Genomic DNA, 20,500 nt, shown 5'->3' on the forward strand with positions numbered 1-20,500 from the left:
TAGAATCAAGATTTCCAGGAGACATATCAATAACCTCAAATATGCAGATGACACCACCCTCAAGGCAGAAAATGAAGAAGAATACTTGATGAAAGTGAAAGAGAAGAGTGAAAATGTTGGCTTAAAACTCAACATTCAGAAAACAAAGATCATGGCACCCGGTCCCATCACTTCATGGCAAATAGTTGGGGAAACAATGGAAACAGTGACAGGCTTTATTCCTTTGGGGCTCCAAAATCACTGCAGATGATGAGTGCAGCCATGAAATTAAAAGACGATTGTTCCTTGGAAGAAAAGTTGTGACCAACCTAGACAGCTTATTAAAAAGCAGAGACATTACTTTGCCAACAAAAGTCCATCTAGTCAAAGCTATGGTTTTTCCAGTAGTCATGTATGAGTGTGAGATTTGGACTGTAAAGAAAGCTGAGCACTGAAATGTGGTTTGAACTGTGGTGTTGGGGAAGACTCTTGAGAGTCCCTTGGACTGCAAGGAGATCCAACCAGTCCATCCTAAAGGAGATCAGTCCTGAATATTCATTGGAAGGACTGATGCCGAAGCTGAAACTCCAATACTTTGGCTACCTGATGCGAAGAGCTGACTCATTGGAAAAGACCCTGATACTGGGAAAGATTGAAGGCAGGAGAAGAAGGGGATGACAGAGGATGAGATGGTTGGATGGCATCACTGACTGGATGGACACGAGTTTGAGTAAGCTCTGGGAGTTGGTGAAGGACAGGGAAGCCTGGCCTGCTGCAGTCCATGGGGTCGTAGAGTCGGACACCACTGAGCGAATGAACTGAAATGACCAGGCTTTTCTGCTTTCTTCTTGATCACACTAAGTGCCCATCCGCAGCCTGGGCAGTGCCATGGTCTCATCCAATTGTGGCAATAAGTCACAGACCACAGAGGGAGGACTCTTCTCACTGCTGTGAAACTTGATACACTGTGTGCACAGGTAGACAGACAGCCGACACAGCTGTTGTCACCGGGCACTCACAGGCTGGCACGCACACGAGCACATTCAGCGTGGTCAGATCACACCCACTCAGGACGAGGTTGTCCCAGCCAGCCTGGATTCTGTTGCTTGTCGGTCCTAATGACAGACATGAGTATACAGTTTCCTGTCGCTGTGTGATCCAAAACAAAGATAAAATCAGCTCTAGAACAACAGAAAAAGTGTATGTATAAAGAAAGTATACAAAGTATACATCTCCATATAGAGTATAGATATATACTTTAAGAAAAAGCTTTATTCTACATTTCTTCATTTTTTTATTGGAAACTTATGGAAAAACTCATTTAAGCTGAACTTTTCTCACTGAGGGGAAACACTGTTCTGCTGAAGCCCTGAAGCTTAATCTGCCCGTTGGACCATGCAGCATGAAGTTCCAAATTTTTCTAACCTGCAGGCAAGCAGTTCAGCAACTTATTTTCAAATGCAGATGTTTTAGATGGTTGGAAAAGGAGAGTTGAAAATAACTGTCATACCTAAAATATCACAACATTTTATAGCTAGGCAGGATTGTTTTTAATGATGATCTAGTGTCCTAATTTACAGGTGGATGGTCTAGGAAGTTCACCCTACCGTTAATATGGCCCCTTGAGGATTAGAACTTGGCAAGTAAGCTTTACTGCACCATAATCTTATCGGCCTGTCTCATTTCTCTTAAATCATTCATATAGGGGGCGATAGGAAGGATGTGTGTCTTTATGCAGTAATTGGGGAAACTAGACTGCAAACTCTATGAGGCCAGGGACCATGGGGAGGGGTGATGTGCAGGCATGCATCCCCTGTGCCTAGTGCATGCCCAACACTCTGCAACTGTTGGTTGGCCAGTAATGAATGGGAGAAGGAAAGAAAACATTCTTGATTGACTGGCATGGTCTCCACCCTACAAGGTGCTGGTCAGGGGAAGAGGTGGGAGGACAGAGAATTAGAACTGCCCTCTGGTGGTCTGCCTGTGACCTGACTTCTCTGCTGTCTCTTACTGGCCAGGATCTATTCACTGCGTTGTGGATGCTTTGGAACTGTGGTGTTGGAGAAGACTCTTGAGAGTCCCTCGGGCTGCAAGGAGATCCAACCAGTCCATCCTAAAGGAAATCAGTCCTGAATATGCATTGGAAGGAGGACTGATGCTGAAGTTGAAACTCCAATACCTTGGCCACCTGATGCGAAGAACTGACTCATTTGGATCTGATGCTGGGAAAGATTGAAGGCAGGAGGAGAAGGGGATGACAGAGGATGAGATGATTGGATGGCCTCACCGACTCAATGGACATCAGTTTGAGTAAACTCCAGGAGTTGGTGATGGACAGGGAGGCCTGGCTTACTGCAGTCCCATGGGGTCGCAAAGAGTAGGACAGGACTGAGTGACTGAACAGAACATTGTGGCCAGAGATGTTTAAAATGCAAATCCGATCACGTCATTCCCTTGACCCTCCCTGTCTTCCCATTCCGTTGCCTATAACGTCGTCAGAGCTCCTTACTACCTTGGCCTGTCTTGCCCACCTTTCCGCCTTCACCCCTGTCACCTACTCCTTAGTTCTCTCTGCTTCACCCACACTGGTCCCTGACTTGGTAAACTGCCTCAGACTTTACCGCTTTTGCCCTGATTGTTCCCTCCCTCAGGCTCTTTTCCTCTAGAAAAGAGGACCTTGCTTGACCTGCTCCTTCTCACCTTCAGGTCTCAGATTAATTACCCCTTAAGGGAGAGGCCTAACTTAAAATAGTTCTCTCCACCCACTCTCTATCACCTGTTTTCATTTTCTTGTGTACATGTTGTTGTTCAGTGGCTAAATCGTGTCGGACTCTTCGAGACCCCATGGACTGTAGCCCGCCAGGCTCCTCTGCGCTCGACTGTCTCCCCGAGTTTGCTCCAATTCATGTCCGTAATGAATGAGCGGTTTACATCACTGCCTAAAATTCTCTGATTGGGCGCCAGGCCCTGAAACAGTGTTTGCCTTTTAGGCTTCTCATAAAATATTGTTGAGCGACAGAGGGATAAGTGGTAAGGATGAATGGATGAAGAAGTGAGTGAGCAGTGAAGTCGCTCAGTCGTGTCCGACTCTTTGGGACCCCATGGACTGTGGCCCGCCAGGCTCCTCGGTTCCACGGGATTCTCCAGGCAAGAATACTGGAGTGGGTTGCCATTTCCTTCTCCAGGAGATCTTCCCGACAGAGGGACTGAACCCAGGTCTCCCGCATTGTAGGCAGACGCTTAACCGTCTGAGCCACAAGGATGGAGATCAAATAAATGTTTGATCAAAACCCGAAGGCAGTCCCCTGGCGGCGGCGGCCCCTGCAGACCGCGCCCGCCCTGCGCGCCAGGAACCCGCGGCGGAACCCGAGGGCGGCGGTAGCTGTTTCCCTTCAAAGAGCGGGGGACTCTTAAGGGAGCACACAGGAAAGGCCGGGCGGCGAGCGGGATCAGCCGTGGTGAGTGCGGCGGTGCTGGCGCTGGGAGCCGGGACCGGGTTTCGGGGACCGTGCAAGCGCTGGCGCGCTGGACTCGGGGGTGTGGGGCGGGGCGCCGGGCGCCGGGCCTAGGTGGCCGCTGTCGGAACGCCGCTGCGGACGGAGGGTGTGGGAGCGAGGGCCGGGCGGAGCGGCACTGGGAGAGCTCCGAGCATCGGATGGCGGGGTTCCTGTTGCCCTTGCGGGAGGCACATGTCCTGGGCTCTGGCCGCAGGGCTGTCGCTGACTTGTGCGACCCTTTCCTTTTCTTGGGGACGGGGGTAAGGTGGGGGCTGGGGTGGGGAGAAGAGAGCGATTCAGCTAACTTATTTGCAAAATAGGGTTACTGGTCTCTGGTCGGTTGATTCATTCATTTCAGCTGCGTTACTAGGTTCTGTTCGTTAGAACCTGTTTTGTGAGGGTTCAACGTCTAAGGAAAACCCCACCGTTTGTGAGGGGGGTCGAATACAATTGGAATTTGGGAGTTCTTAGGGGAAAAGCAAACATGCATTTCGGAGGAGCCGTGCAACCATTATTTCTCCAATGGCTATTATATGCCAACTTTTATTTTTTTATAAAATAAAATAAATTTATTTTTATAAAATATATATATATATATATATATATTTTACTGTGATTGGGGAATAAGAATTCTGTTGGGTACTTAGAAAGCATATACATTGGTAACTCATATGTTGCATATTGTGATGATGACCTGAATAAGGAGATATTTACAAAGTGCTTCCACACCTGGTACAATAGTAACTTTACCGCCAAATGAGTTGATCAGAGCAGATGTATCCTCATTTTGGGGTCGCAAAGAATCGGACACAACTGAGAAACTGAACTGAACTGATCCTCATTTATTCATGAAAACATAAGAGACGGGTTAAATGACTTACCCAGGCTCTCACTGCCAATAAGTGACAAAAGTAGGACTTGAATCTAAGCCGAAGTCTTAGACCAGTGTTCTTTCCGCTGCTGTAGGCTGCTTGCATGTTTCTGCACTAGTTTTATAATGCATAGACCCATTCATTTGTGACGCAAGGCAGTTCCAGTGGGTCATGGGTGGCCTTAAAACAGACTCTTAAAATTCTTAAATTGTTCTCTAATTTCTGTCCTTGCCCTGGGTATTTTATCTGCACTCCATCTTGACCTCCTTCACACTGAATCCCAAATCTATATCTTCTATCCAGTTTCTCCTGGCTTCTAACTGCTAAGTCCAGATACCCATTGATCATTTCCATTGGATCCCCCATGGGAATCTCAAACTCAGCATCTCCTACACCACATATAACACCTTTCTTCATGAACCTACTTCCCAGATCTCATGACTGAAATCATTATTCAGTAAGTTGCCCAGGTACAAACCTGGCTTGGTACCTCTTCTCTCACCATCTATAATCAGTTGATCACGGGTGAACGTGTTAGTTGCTCAGTTGTGCCCGACTCTTTTCGACCCCACGGACTGTAGCCCACAGGGCTCTTCTGTCCGTGAGATTTTTCCAGGCAAGAATACTGGAGTGGGTTTCCATTCCCTTCGCCAAGGAATCTTCCCAACCCAGGAATTGAACCCAGGTCTCCTGCATTGTAGGCAGATTCTTTACGGTGTGAGCTACCAGGGAAGCCCTAATTGATAACTCAGTGCTGCCAAGTTCATCCCCCTTTGTTCTTTCCTTCATTTATGTGTCTAGAGATTGTAATAACTTCCTGCTGGCTCTTTGTAGCTTTGAGCTCAGCTTCTTCCATCCCATTTTCCGTTTTGCTACAAAGTGATCTTTCTACAGTCCAAATGTGATCCTGTCCCTCACTTACTTAAATCCCTTCAGGGTTTTTTATTATCGTCAATATAATTTCCAAAGTCTTTAGCATGGATTCGAGGTCCTGCCTGATGTTTTCCAAACCTCCTGGACCTTCCCCATCCTTTATCTTCAAACTACTTTTTGTCGGAGTGTGGTGCTGACCTCCGTGAGCGGCACGGGAGTACTGGTTAATAATGAACATGATGATGCTGAAAATGGCCTCTGCGCAGGTACCCAATCGAATCTGGGAGGCAGAGTTTTGGGTGAAGAAGAAAAGCATAGCTTTATCGCTTTGCCAGGCAAAGGGGGACACAGCGGGATTGTGCCCTCAAAACCTGTGTGTCTCAACTCTGGGGGACTTGATGAGGAGTTTTATAGGAATGGTTTACAGGCAGGGTTGTTAATAAGGATCAGGGCCTGCTCTCCTTTAATCTGGCCTCAGGTGGGTTTCTGATGCGCTTCTGTGATTCTCAAGGTTATCATACTGTGACCTTCTCTGGGATGAAGAATACTTCATCAAGTAATTAACATGTTCCATTTGTTGGGGGTTTTAGTTCTGGGGAAAGTGCCAGGAATCTTGTTTATCACTTGAGGCAGAACCAGGACTTTGCCCCCCAAGGCTGCACTATTGTCTTGTTTTTGTTTTTTTAATTTCTCCTCCCTTGTCTCTCTATCCCCCTCCCTTCCCTGATTAGCAGCTGTTTGAACCTGCCCTTTGGAACTTGGGGAAGGTCAAGAAGTGGGGGACACAGGCTTTTGTGCTGAGGAGCTTCACAGGTACTGGTCTGTTTCACTGACAGCCCGACCAGAATAAGTCAGAATCTTGGGGTCATGCCCAGGAATCCGGATTTTAAACAAGTTCTTTGAATTTTAACAAGATTTACACTAGAGTTTGAGAGGCCTTGTTCTCACTTTCCATACTGATCCTGTTTCCTATCTACACCTGACGACACACTTGTGTTTCTCTGATTATACCTTTCTGTCATTGATGCCTTTGTGCGCAGAAGTCTCCTTAGCTGCTTTTTTGGCGTTTCTCCTCATTGCTCAAGACCCAGGGTACGTGTGATACCTTCTGGGAAGACTTCCCCAATCATGGACCACCCTGTCACCTTCAGTCCACATTAGGTCATTCTTGTGGCTTCTCACAGAGCCCTGACAGCCTTCCCCCTGTGTTACAACCATAAGTTATGTAATTGTTTTGTACTTGTGGCTTTCACAGTTGCCAGCACTTGAGAATAGAGACTTGTGCTTCTCTGCCTAGCAGCCAGCCCAGAGCCTAGCACGTTGAATGAATGAGCGCTCTCGGGCCAGATGGAGAGGCATCTAATTATCACATGTGCTTTCGGCTTCCTTTATGTGCCATCCTGCACTGTGGCCCTGATTCACAGGAAGGTGGGTTCCCTGGCATGGGTTTCACACGTGACTGGTGATAAGGATGTGTCTGGTCTTAGGAATTTTAACCAGTGGTGGCGGTAAAGAAAAAATTAAGTAGTGACACTTGTTAAAGACTGGTAAGACAGACTTCACTCCAGGGTGGGGAGAGGCATCTGGGTGGATGTAGAAACCACAGCACGCATGGTCTTGGACTGAGGGGAAGAGCTTGGATTCAACCCTGACTCCAGTGAGGACAAATGGGCGTTCATAGCCAAGGAGCAGGATGGCATCAGTGAATGTAAAATTGCTAAAGAAATGTCAGGGGTAAAGGGGGCTCTTACTAGGTGACCCAGTAGAATCCTTGCTGAAGGCAGACCAGGGTGATAAGATATCCAGGGTGGTCAGATTCCAATGGTGTGGATGGGAGATTTTCACTAAACTACGTTAGTAGGAGTCTTGCTCAAATTGGATTCTAAAAGGGCCGAGAGGGAAGCCCAAGGTAAGTCCTAGTCCAGCAGAACTCAGAGCCTGATTCAAGTTTCTGGTCAAGAAGAGAGTCCCTGTGGTTAAATGGAGTAATAAAAGAACTAACTTGTGCTCAGTCACTTCAATTGTGTCCAGCTTTTTGCAAACCTCTGAACTGTAGCCTGCCAGGCTCCTCTGCCCATGGGATTCTCCAGGCAGGAATATTGGAGTGGGTTGCATTCCCTCCTCCAAAGGAGCTTCCTGATCCAGGGATTGAACCCACATGTTTTACATCTCCTGCATTGGCAGACAGGCTCTTTACCACTAGTCCTGCCAAAGAACTAGAATCAGCAAAAGCAGCTGTTCTCGTGCTGCCCCCACGCCCATCAGCATTGGTCTATTCACCTCAGTTAAAAAGGTTCTGTCTAGAAAATAATTTATCTTCAAAAAATTTAAAAAATACATTGCAATTTAAAACATAAATACCACCTGTTATCTCACAAGAGGGAATTACTACAAAGTCTCGTGCGTTTATTTCTGTTTTTTTCATTTATATTTGTGTTTGAACATAATTGGTAAATGGCAATTACATAAGACTTTTAAATCCTGTTAATTTTACTTAAAATTATATTTTTTAGTTTTTTCTACATCAAAAATTCTTAGTGAAAAAAAATTTAATGTAGGTGGGGGAAAGTGTTCCTTGACCCTCAGAGGGTCTCTACCTGGGTCTGGAAATTAAATTGACAAAGACAGATTAACAGGAGCAAAGCATGCAAGTTATCTAGTGTAAGTTTTACATGATATGAGAGCCTTCATAAGGAAATGAGGACCCAGGGGTTTGAATAGACCATCGTGGAGAAGCATGATAGGGTAAAGAGTATGAGGTAATTGTAGCAGATGGAAACCTTAGAGAGGCCTGCGTGTTAAGGAGTATTTGTTGACAAAGCAAGCACCTCTCACTGGAGGGTTTTATGATCTGTTTAAGAAAGAGCAAGGTGGGGAGATGGTCAGAGTGACCTTCCAGCTTCTGCTATTTTCCAAACCTTTTCTGAGTAAGATATCCATCCTCACAATGTACCATGTTTGGGGTAGCATGTCTTGAACCCCATCTCATTCCACAGTTATTTATCAAATGACTGTTATGCGCCAGATCTTATTTTGGACATGGGGATTCTGCAGTGAACCAGAGCAGTCAAAGTCCTTACTCATGGAGTTTACATTCCAGTGGGATAGTAAACTAACACATACGGACCATCACATGATAAGCACGGTGAAGAAAAACAAGTACATACGGTCACTTTTTTTTTTTTTCACTTTTTTGTTTTTATTTATTTATTTTTTAATTGGTGGTGGTTGCAGCTATGAAATTAAAAGACACTTACTCCTTGGAAGGAAAGTTATGACCAACTTAGACAGCATATTAAAAAGCAGAGACATCACTTTGTCCACAAAGGTCCATCTGGTCAAGGCTATGGTTTTTCCAGTAGTCATGTATGGATGTGAGAGTTGGACTATAAAGAAAGCTGAGTGCTGAAGAATTGACTCTTTTGAACTGTGGTGTTGGAGAAGACTCTTGAGAGTCCCTTGGACTGCAAGGAGATCCAACCAGTCCTTCCTAAAGGAGATCAGTCTTGGGTGTTCATTGGAAGGACTGATGTTGAAGCTGAAACTCCATTACTTTGGCCACCTGATGCAAAGAGCTGACTCATTTGAAAAGACCCTGATGCTGGGAAAGATTGAGGGCAGGAGGAGAAGGGGACAACAGAGGATGAGATGGTTGGATGGCATCACCGTCTCATTGGATGTGGGTTTGGGTGGACTCCGGGAGTTGGTGATGGAGAGAGAGGCCTGGCATGCTGTGGTTCATGGGGTCGCAAAGAGTCGGACACGACTGAGTGACTGAACTGAACTGAATTACTTTACAATACTGTGGTGGTTTTTGCCATACACTGACATGAGTTTGTTTTTGAGTGTGCATGCTCGGTGGCTCAGTTATGTCCGACTCTTTCCAACTCCATGCATTACAGCCCACCAGGCTCCTCTATCCGTGGAACTTTCTAGGCAAGCATACTGGAGTCAGTTGCCACAAAGTTATGCTAATTTACCTTCCTTATAGTAGTTTGTGAGTGTCTGTCTCATTTTGTCATCAGTGAATACAATCATTTTAGAATTTTGTTCATTTTATGGGTGAATGGAGATAGTTCTTTGTAATTTGCGTGTCTTTGATTACCTTGAAAGTTGAGCATTTTTACAGTTATGTACATTTCCTCTTCATTGAGTTTTCTCTGAATGTTCTTTTATTGAGGGCCTGGTTGTTTTCTGTTTTGAATAACCCTTTTACATCACTGATTTGATTACTAGTTTGATGATAAGCACTTTATATATAATAGATAAACAGATACTTTTAAACAGGTATAGTGACTGTAAAAAGAAAGCAAAGACAGGACTCCTAGAATTCCTTTCCTCTTCCTTCTAAGAAAAAGTGATGAAAGAAGAAAATGTATAGTTAAGGTGGAAAGAAGTGAAGAAAGAAAGGAAATGTAGGTGGGTAGGTAAGAAGATGAAGTATCTAGGAAGGAAAAGGAGGAAGGAAGGAAGACATGGAGAGGATGAAAGAAGGAAGAGAATGAAAGCGTAGGGCCCACATGATTCCCTGGATAATTATATTTTTCTTTTCTGCCTCTCCTGATCTAGCAAATCCCTAAGAGAAGATGACTGTGTTCTTTAAAACACTTCGAAATCATTGGAAGAAAACGACAGCTGGGATCTGTCTGCTGACATGGGGAGGCCACTGGGTCTATGGGAAACACTGGTAAGCCTCTGACAGCGCCTCACCCCACCCCACCCCACCCCACCTTCACGGGCAACACGGAACAGTCCACAGGGGCCTGAGGATAAAGTCTTGTTCAGCCGTGCTCGTCTCTGAAACGTTGTGGTATAAAAGGAAGGCAGATACTAAAACCTCAAACAGAGACGACGGCTTCTTGTAACCAGTCCTGAGAGGTGGAAACTGTGTAGAACTATTGACACTTCAGTGGACACAGAATACCGCAGCAAGATCAGAGCAGGGAGAAACTGAGGGCCTTTCAGGAGAGAGGCGAGTGCCCTTCCGAGCAGTGGTAGAGGGTTGGAACTCACACGTCTCCTTGGGGTTTTAGTCCTCCTTTTCTCACTCTAGTCTCTTGATCTGTGTTGGTGGCCATTGCCGGACACTGAGTCCGCTCCCTCCAATGTCTGACTTGGACTTTCCTGTCTAACTCGTTAGCCTAGGTTCATTTAAATGAAACTAAGACTTTGCTACCTTTTGTTTGAGTAAGAGATTCCAGGGAGTCCTGGGTTTTATTACCCTTCGGGTCTGCAGGGAGAAGAAAGTGCCAAGCTTCTCTTCTGGTTTAACATGCTAATAAGATTTAAATAAACAATTTTTTAAAATAAAAATTATACAGATTATTAAGAGACTCAGTCACACTGCAGTCTTGGGGGATTCAGGGCTACTTCTTAAATATATAGCAGTCTTCTCTAAAATCCGGGTGTCCTAATTGACTGCTTTGTTAAATGGAACACAGTGAGCAGGCTTTACAATGGAAAAGCAGACTCACGCTGGTCCTTTTGTGAGCATCCTCAATTCACCCATCAGAGATCATTTATGATAAATGTGGTATCTACTTTCTGCAGGTATGGAGAAGATGAACCCTTCCCACCTCCTTTTAAGTATCTTCAAGGCTGAGCATGTGAGCTCCATTAGCTAACATATGAAGAACAGACCCAAGAATCTTAAAATTTTAATATATTAAAAAAAAGGCAGAGGAAAGGTTTTAACAAATTGTGTCTGGAGCATCTAATTATTTGGCTTTTCCTCCCTTTTCAAGCTACATTTGAGCCCTCGAGGGAGGGCTCCTTACAGCTCCAACCCAGGTAGGAACTAGGATTTCCTTTGGAGGAGCACCCACTCCAGGCCCCAGCTGGCTCAGTGCGGGAGAACCTCCCCCTCGCTGAGGGTTATAGCTGTTGCTACTGTGGGGTGAAGGTCTGAGGAAATAACTATGTCCTCTGTTCAGGATGTCTTTAAGGTACCATAGTTACTTCTCATAGTGTAGTCTTGAGACTTTTAAAAAGGCCCCTGACTCTAGCACTGAGTCAGAGGCCTCATTCTCTGTTGGATCTGAAACAGTTTGAACCGGAAGTGTAGCAGGAGCCTGAAGGCTTCATTTTGCTGTCTCTACCTTTGACCTTCAGGGTCACTGCTTAGAATGCAGACCTCCATTGTCCTGCGTAGCTTGCTTTTCTCAACTTCTCTCCTGCATGCTGTGGTGCGACTTAGCACCCCCGCCCCTTTTAAAATATTGTGATAAAAGTCACTAGCAGAAAATTTACCACTGTGACCATTTTTAAGTGTATGCTCAGTAGCATGCAGTATATTCATTTTGTCATACAACAGATCTCTAGAACTCTTTCATCTTGCAAAACTGAAACTCTGTGCCCATTGAACAGAACTGTCTCTTTCCTCCTTCCAGCCCCTGGCAACCACCATTCCGCTTTCTGTTTCTGTAAGTTTGACTGCTTTAGATACTTCATGTGAGTGGAATCATGCAGTGTTTGTCTTTTGTAACTGGCTTATTTCACCTAGCATGGTGTCCTTAAGGTTCATAGATGTAGCATATGGCAGGATTCCTGTCTTTTTTAAGGCTGGATTGTATGTTTAGACCACATTTCTTATCCACTTATCTACAAATGGACATTTGGGTTGCTTCCTCCTCTTGGCTGTTGCATAGTGCTAGTCCATTGGACTTGGGTGTGCAGATATGGCTGCAACATCTTGTTTTCAGTTCTTTTGGATATATATCCAGAAGTGGGATTGCTGGATTAACGGTATTTCTGTTTTTAATTTTTGAGGAAGCTCCATACTGTTTTCTGTAGTGGCTGTACCATTTTACAGTCCCAGCTGCCCAAGGGTCCAACTTCTCCACATCTTTATCAACGCTTATTTTTCACACTGTCCCCCCCCCCCCCCCCCCCCCCAGCCACCATTACTGGCCATACTAATGGGTGTGATATGGCCTTTTGTGGTTTTGATTTGCAATTCTCTAGTGATCAGTGATGTTGAACATTTTTTCATGTTTGCTGGCCATTTGTTTATCTGTTTGTTTGTTCACTGTTAGCATATGAAAACATGACTGATTTTTGTATTCTGCAACTTTGCTGAATTTGTTTATTCTGATTTTGTGTGTGTGTGTCATCTCCAGTATTTTCTACATATAAGATTATGTCATCTGCAAACATGATTTTACTTCATCCTCTCCAATTTGGATGCCTTTTATTTATTTTTCTTGCCTAATTGCTCTGGCTAAGATTCCCGGTACTATATGCAGTAGAAGTGGTAAGAGCAGGCATCCTTGCCTTGTTCCTGATCTTTAAGGAAAAGCTTTCGACCTTCACTGTTGAATATGATGTCAGCTGTGGGCTTTAATACATGTTCTTTATTGTATTGAGGTAGTCTCCTTCTATTGTCCTTTTTAAAAAAAATCTATATATCCCCCAACTTTTCACATAACAGTCCTAACACAATTTTTTTTATACTAATCTAGTTTTTTTCCCCTGAGAAAATCTTCCCCTGAACTCTCTTGAGTAGAAGCTACTCTTACCTTCAAATGTGTTGACATTCTTTTAGCTTCTCAGTACCTATTCCAAACCATTACTCTTTCATCATTTTATAAAAAAATCTCTTCTCTTTTGAGGCTCATAATACCTGACTATATCATAAAAACCATAAACCTCCCAGATTTCTGGAGTCTCATCTCTTGCACTAGACTCAGACTTCAAAGCCTGCCTTATCAATATCCTTTTCTCTTTTTTAAGTCTTGTTATCTTTCTGAACGCCCTGAGTGTTTATGTGAATGACCCATCCAATAGCACCTTGTCTTTCCTTTCCCTGACTTCATCTATTCCTGTCACTGTAAGCCTTTGCCTCTTTCAACATCCATTCTCATTGGTTGAATGCTGAACCTTATTATCACTTGTCCCTGTTCCTCTCTTGAAATATGGAACTTTGGCATCTGAATCTTTCATGTCAGCCTTCTGTTATTCCAGTTTTCTTCCTTTTCTCCCCTTTTTCAGTGTTATCAACTTTGTGTCCCTTGGGCCCTCCATTTTCTTCCCAATCTATCACTCATCCCTGCCTTCTTCACTTTCTTCTGTCCTTGGTTCCTCTATCCAACGTATTACACAGCTTCTCAACACAGTTTTTCATATGTTCTCCCTGGCCTTTTCACAATCTCATTTCCTCCTCCTCTTCTAAGTTAAACTTTTTGAATAGATTCCCTCTGCTTCCCTACCTCCTGCCCATACTACATCCCATCTGGTCTTCATTAGAATTAGTCTTGCCAGTTTTATTCCTCATCCTTTTTGACTGCTCAGCTTTAGACACAGTTGACTCTTCCTGAAACATTTTTTTTCCTTGACTTCTGACTGCCAGAGTCCTGTTTTCTTCCTACTCTTCTAGCTGTTTATTCTCACTTTTCACTTCTCCCTTCTACTCAGACATTAGAGAAGTATTAATAGTTCTCTAGGACTCTGTCCTAAGGGCTTCCCTGGTGGTCAGATGGTAAAGAATCTTGCCCGGAACACAAGAGATCCAGGTTTAATCCCTGGGTTGGCAAGATGCCCTGGGGAATGGAATTACAACCCACTCAGTATTCTTGCCTGGAGAATTCCATGGACAGAGGAACATGGCGGGCTACAGTCCATGGGGTTGCATAGATTTGACCACGACTGAGTGACTTTCACACACACACACAGGACTCTGCCCTAGGTCCTCTGCTCACTTTATACCCTTTCCTTATACAGTCACATCCACTTGCAGTGGCGTCACTGTCAGCTATAGATAGACAAACCCCAGGTTCATATTTCCATAAAGACCTCTTCTTCTGAGCTCCAGACCTCTGCATGTATTCAACTGCTTACAGCTTGTCTCCTTGGATAATTCCCAGGTGCCTCCAAACTCAACAGACTAAAAATAAAATCAAAAGCTTTCCTGGCAAGCCTGTTTCTTTTCAGTGATTGGTACCACTCATCATCCATGTAGTTTTCCAAACTGAAAAGTTGAACATCATTCTCCATTCATCCTTCCATCTTATTTCCCACATTCAGGTTATGGCATTCTAAGTGACTTTGCTTCTTTTATATCAACTTTGTTCAGTTTTCTTTTGTCCTTCCTCACTGTCACCACCTTTGTCTTTACTACCATCATCTCTGGCCTGGATTCTTACTAAATGCCTTCTGACTGTTCTCCTTGCATCTACTCTTGCCTGCTTCTAAGCTGCTTTGCACAACACTGCCAGTACCATACTGTCTTAATTACTGTAGCTTTGTAATATATTTTGAAATTAGTATTAGACCTTTAACTTTCCTCTTTTTCATAATTCTCTTGGCTATTCAGGGCCCCTTGAGATTCCGTATGCATTTTAGGATATTACTGACAAACTCAAACTTTTTGGCCAGCCCAATTCAGGTCTTCCAAAATGCCATGTCCCATTTCTTTTAGGGTCCCTTGGAGGGCCTCCAGGAATGTTCCCTCCTGGAACACTCTTCCCTTCTCTTCTTCCCCAGCCAACTACTATTTCCCCAGGTCTCAAATGTTACTTCTTCCCTGCCTCCTCCAGACTAGGCAGTCTTCTCATCATTCTCTCCATAGTACTATGAACTGCTGTGTAATTTTTGTTGTTCAGTCGCTTAGTTGTGTCTCTTTGCAACCCCATGGACTGCAGCATGCCGGGATTCCTTGTCTTTCGCTATCTCCCAGACTTTGCTCGGATTCACATCCATTGAGTTGGTGATACGATCTAACCATCTCATCCTCTGCCACTCTCTTCTTTTGCCTTTGATCTTTCCCAGCATTGGGATCTCTTCCAGTGAGTCAGCTCTTTGCATCAGATGGCCAAAGTATTGGAGCTTCAGCTTCATCATCAGTGCTTCCAGTGAATATTCAGTACTGATTTCCTTTAGGATTGACTGGTTTGATCTCCTTGCTATCCAAGGAACTCTCGAGAATCTTCCCCGGCACCACAATTCAAAGGCATCAATTCTTTAGCGCTCAGCCTTCTTTATGGTCCAACTCCATGTAATACTCATTACTGTTGTAGTTTTTTTGTTCTGTTTGTTTCTTCTATCATAAGACTCTGCAGGCAGGGGCCCTGTTTGTCTTTCTCAATGTCATCCCCAAGGCCAGCACATAGAAAGTACTTGACATATATTTTATTTATCGAGGCAGGAACAAACAAAAGAAAGAAGGTCTGAGTTCTCAGAGAGCAAAATCTCAACCATTTTGATTGGCTACTTCTGAATTCACAAACCCAGGCTTTTGAATATCCTCCTGAAGAAGATACACTCAAGCCATAGTCAGGTTACTCTTCCATCTTCACAAATTTATTTTGAAATAGTCATGAATTTCCTCAGTTTCCTGCTTCACCTTCTTTATGCTCATTCCTAGACAACCTGAACTCCTACTTCAAAGAGAAAGAACATCAGCAGTTACCTCTGTGTGCACATGTCTGTTCTTTTTGTCTCGTTGTATGAAGTTGTATCCTGCCCAGGGCCAGCCCCTGCAACCCTCATATAGACCCATTTCTTCCGCCTCTGTTGGTTATCCTCTTCCTTGCTTGTACCTTTTAAATTTGTATTGGAGGATAGTTGCTTTACAATGTGTTAGTTTCGGCTGCACAACAAAGTGAGTCAGCTCTGTGTATACATATGTCCCCTGCTTTTTAGATTTCCTTCCCTTTCAGGTCCCCACAGAGCGCTGAGTCAAGTTCCCTTTGCTGTGCAGTAGATTCCCCTGAGTTACCTATTTTATACATGCTATCAGTAGTCCTCACTTGTATCTTGAATCCCATCCTTCCTACTTCTTTCCCCCCATTTGTCAAACTGTTCAGAGCTGAGATGTGTCATTTCAGCCGTGTGTTCCCATTTACTTACTGCCCTCTTTCTCCCATTTACACCGCTCCTGACAGCTTGCCTCACACTTGCATGCCTCTCCCTCTTTTTAGAATAAGCTTAGTAAAACTTGATTTTCTGTCCCATCATTTGATTGACCCTGTTCTTGACGAGGTCATTAATAGCCTCTTAGTTGTTAAATAAAGTAGATACTTTTCAGTCGGTATCTGCCACATTTGATTCTCTTCAGTTACCTTTAGGGCATCTTTTTTTTTTTTTTTCCTATTGTTTGATATGCCACGTGGCATGGTGGATCTTAGTTCTTTCAGTTTCCCAACCAGGGATCGAACCTGTGCCCCTTGCAGTTGAGCCCTAACCCCTGGACCGCCAGGGAGTTCCCGCCTTTAGGGTGTCTTTTTGCCCTGCTTGTGCCCTAGATGCCGGTGTCCCTAGGTCCTGTCCTCATCCCATAGACTTCTAAGGTGATCGTAACCACAGCAGGGTTTTCAGGTGGGATACTTAGATTTTGGAGTCATAGCATTTTCTAGTTCATGTCTTACTTCCCTTGACATCCCGTGTGAGGTGCATCCCTGGAGTTGTACCATGCAGTCGACAAGCAGAATATTCTTTCTGAAAGAGAACTCTGATCACGTCACTGTTCTACTGACAACCTGTAAATGGTTCTCCACAGCCTGGAACAAAAAGACCCAACCCCTTAGCATGGCATAAAAGAGCCTGCGTGATCCTGCCCTGTCTTCCTCTCCAGCCTTTTTCTGATTGCGTTTCATCCTCCCTCCACAGCACTTACACTCAACCTCTGTGTTCTGGAAGTCTCTAGAAAAAGACCTCCCTGTTGTGTGACTCATTGTCCCTTTGCTTGTGTTCACCCCTCTACCTGGAATACTTCTGCTCTTCTTCACTGGCCAGCAGCTCAAAAAACGTGTCACCAGGCTGTGTAAAGCAAGGGTGGCATTATTGAATAAGAATAAAAGAAAACAACGTGTGTAATTACCCCATGCCTGCTGGGCTGCTGGTGCAGGGCTCATTGTTCCCATGTATGTACATGGTCTCCTGTAATCCTCAAGCTAGACCTGTGGGAGAGAGAATGTTACTTCCATATGTAATGAAGACATTGAGGCTCAGAGAAATTAATAACATGTCTAAAATCGTCTCTCTGCTTATTGGTGAAATTGAGATTTGAACCCAGGTTAATCATGCTCTATGATAAATCCCATGTGCTTTCTTTCCTATTGACCACCTTGGACAGCGATGCTCACTTCAGTATATGAATTCTGCTGCATTGATTAAATGACGTTACCTTTTAAATGCCTTTGTTATGCAGCTTTACTAAAACTGTTGTATTATGTTCCCGTTTCATTTTTCATTGCTCAGATGGAATCAAGCTCCTTTATTAAATAGACAGAATGCATTTATTAGCATTTAGTAGAGATGAGGTGCACACTGGACACATAGCCCAGGGAACGCGGCCCTCATTTCAGAACCTTCTGGGCTCTCTTGGTTGTTCCTTCATGCTCTCAGTGGTTCTCTGTGGCCTCTGTTCATATTCTGGTCTGACTCCCCTCCTCCCTTTTACTCACTGCTCCTACCCTTTCTCTCGGCCTTTTACTGTTCCTCCGTGTCCCCCTTCCCCCTTTTATAAAAGTTTTATTCATTTGTTATGGCTGCTCAGGGTCTTTGTTGCTTTCTGTAGTTGCTGCGAGCGGGGGCTACTTTTCTTTGTGGTGGCTTCTCTTGTTGCAGAGCATGGGCTCGAGGCAGGCAGGCTCAGTGGTTGCCCCACAGCATGTGGGATCTTCCTGGACCAGGGATTGAACCCATGTCCCCTCCCTTAGCAGGCAGATTCTTAACCACTGCATCAGGGAAGTCAGTCCCGCCCCCCTCCCCTGCCCCTTTTAAGCTTCCTTACCTGTTTGTAATTTACAGATGAGTACATTTATTTTTCTTCCATTCTGTGAAAATCTTCAAACGTACAGCAAACTTGAAAGCATTTTACAATAAACATCTGCCTACCTATTTCTTGGATTCTAGACTTCACTGTATTTGCCTTGTCACTTCGCTATCCATCTGTCCGTCCTCTTGATCTTTCTGATTCAGTTCCAAGTAATTTGTCAACATCGATGTACTTCTACCTGAATACCCAACCATGTGGCTCAGTAATTAGGGTTTAGCGTTTGCTTATACTGTTTTTTCCCTTTACAATGAAATTTACATACAGTGAAATATACAGATTTAAGCCTGCTTTCGCTGAGTTTTGTCGGCTGCAGACACCTGTGTAACCCAGACTCCTAGTAAGACAGAATGCTGTCATCTGTCCAGGTGCTCGCCTTACATCCCTTCACCATCACTCCCTGTCCCCCACACCCTGAGGCAGTCATTATTCTAATTTCTCTTCCCACCGTAGACTAATCTTTTTTTTACTTCTAGAACTTTATATGAGAGATATCATATAAACTGTATTCTTTTATTGTTAAGCTTCTTCCTTTTAGCATAATGGCTTTGGGATTCATCCATATTGTTCATTTCTTTTTTTTTGGCTGAGCAGTATTCTAGAAGATAAGCATAAAATAATTATTTTATTTACACAGAATTTTAAGTTTTTTGTTCTTAGTGACTATAATATTTTGCATTCCTCATTTTTGAAAGCAAGCAAATTGTTACTTTATATATATTTGACTTCCTTTCCTTTGGAAGGAAACTGGTGTCTCCTGATATGGGATTCACATACCAGTGAGAATAATTGACTGTGTTTCATTGTTGACTTTATGATTAAATAACGACCCTGGTTTGATAGGTGGCCTTCCCTGGTGGCTCAGCTGGTAGAGAATCCTCCTGCAATGTGGGAGACCTGGGTTTGATCCCTGGGTTGGGAAGATCCCCTGGAGAAGGGAAAGGCTACCCACTCTAGTATTCTGGCCTGGAGAATTCCTTGGACTGTTAATAGTCCATGGGGTCGCAAAGAGTCTGACACGACTGAGTGGCTTTCACTTTCATTTGTAAGGAAAAGCTTGTGTGTGTGTGTGTGTATGACAGCTTTGGAAAAAATGACATATGTTATTTTTATCCATCCGATTTTGGACTGCTGTCTTTGTCTTTGGGCACAGTTATTATTTATTTGTGGGTGTTATTTCATGTTGCTGTATTTATAGTTTTTTCTTCTGTGGGAATTTCTCTTCTTTTTTTCTCCTTTCCCCTCAGTTTCAAGGGAAAAAAAAAAAAACAAAAACCCTGTGATATTCTCCTCTGCATACTGTCCCCCACAGCAGGTTGCAGTAGTTGACAGGAGCAGCAGGGGCTGCTTTCAGGACTCTGGAAAGAGCAATTGAAGAGGAGGAAATGACCCTCTTTGCGGAAAGTAAAGAGAATTTGAGTATTGCTCATTCCTCTTCAGCTTCTCTCCCCAGGCTTTCTGGGTTCCCTGGGGGAGATTGTGTTCCAGGTTGTTCAGTTCATCTTGTCAGCGGTTACCTGCAATGGTCTTTCTCTCATTGGAGCCCTTTCAGCGGCAAGGATCCTGCTAACAGACAGTAGCATGAGAAAGGAGGCACTTCTAACAGTCTGACCTTGGGCTCTCTGAGCCTCAGGTTCATCTGTAAAGTGGGGATAATAACAGTGCCTTATGGGATCATTGAAGGCTTGAGGTAACTGAAAAGCTCTTAGCATAGTGCCTGATTGATATCAGGGTTCCATACATGCCAGTAACTCTGAATTAATTTGATGTAACAGGTACTCACTCACTCTGGGAGTTAAAACGAACTACTGCTGGTAACTGGGCAATGAGTGATTCAAGAGCCAGACAGTGGGGAAGGAAGACGAAGATCGGCCAGATGGTGTAATGAGATCTCAGCCTTTTATTTATTTCACCTTTCATGTGTAACAAGACAGCTTAGAAAAGTGTAATTTCAAGAGTGACAGAACATAACCACAAAAGAGGGAGGGCGTAAGTAGTTAAAAAGCGTCGAGCCGTGTCTGAATCCTTGTCCATCTGGTTTGAGCTCAGATCCTTTCATCTTCGGGGACCGTGTCCTTGCTCATCCTGCCTCTGGTCTCTCTCCTCGAGATTCTGGCTGGTGAGGCTTGCCACAGCTTATCGACTAGTCCTCGTGGCTCGGCAGGTGACAGAAGCTCTGTTCTTGCTCAGTTCCGGCTCCCGGTTCTCAGCTTTGTCCTTTGGCTCTGTGCTTCTGCCACCAGTTCGGCCACCCACCTTAGCCTGTGACCCGGGACTTCCTCCTGTTTGTTTCTGGAGCATATAGCCACTCAGCCAGACTTCCTGGTATCTTCTCGGAGAATCTTCAATCCCACGAACATTGTGCATCCCTCCACGTGAAACTTGCAAAGCAGACGTCATATTGTAGCACTGGTCCTGGGCCATGTGTCCCGACGTTTTTATTAATACTGGAATTTTTTCCATCTGAACATAGGAACGTTAATCTTGATTACGATACATTAATCTTG

The 20,500-nt window shown here is 44.2% G+C and overlaps 1 protein-coding gene across 4 annotated transcripts in view; it reads left to right on the forward strand.

Moving 5' to 3' along the window:
* The first annotated feature begins 3,363 nt into the window (after positions 1-3,363).
* The window catches only part of AGK (acylglycerol kinase), an 87,687-nt gene continuing 70,550 nt past the window's right edge, over positions 3,364-20,500 (forward strand). For 2 of the 4 annotated variants that reach the window (XM_061165944.1, XM_061165948.1), the window contains exons 1-2: positions 3,364-3,437; positions 9,791-9,908. In XM_061165944.1, coding sequence (XP_061021927.1) covers positions 9,808-9,908 — 101 coding nt within the window. In that variant the 5' untranslated portion in view covers positions 3,364-3,437; positions 9,791-9,807. Of the gene's footprint in view, positions 3,438-3,619; positions 3,706-6,011; positions 6,035-9,790; positions 9,909-20,500 lie in introns of those variants that run through there. The other 2 variants (XM_061165945.1, XM_061165946.1) reach the window with 2 other exon arrangements.

This window comes from Dama dama, chromosome 18 (assembly GCF_033118175.1).
Source record: "Dama dama isolate Ldn47 chromosome 18, ASM3311817v1, whole genome shotgun sequence".
NCBI lineage: Eukaryota > Metazoa > Chordata > Mammalia > Artiodactyla > Cervidae > Dama > Dama dama.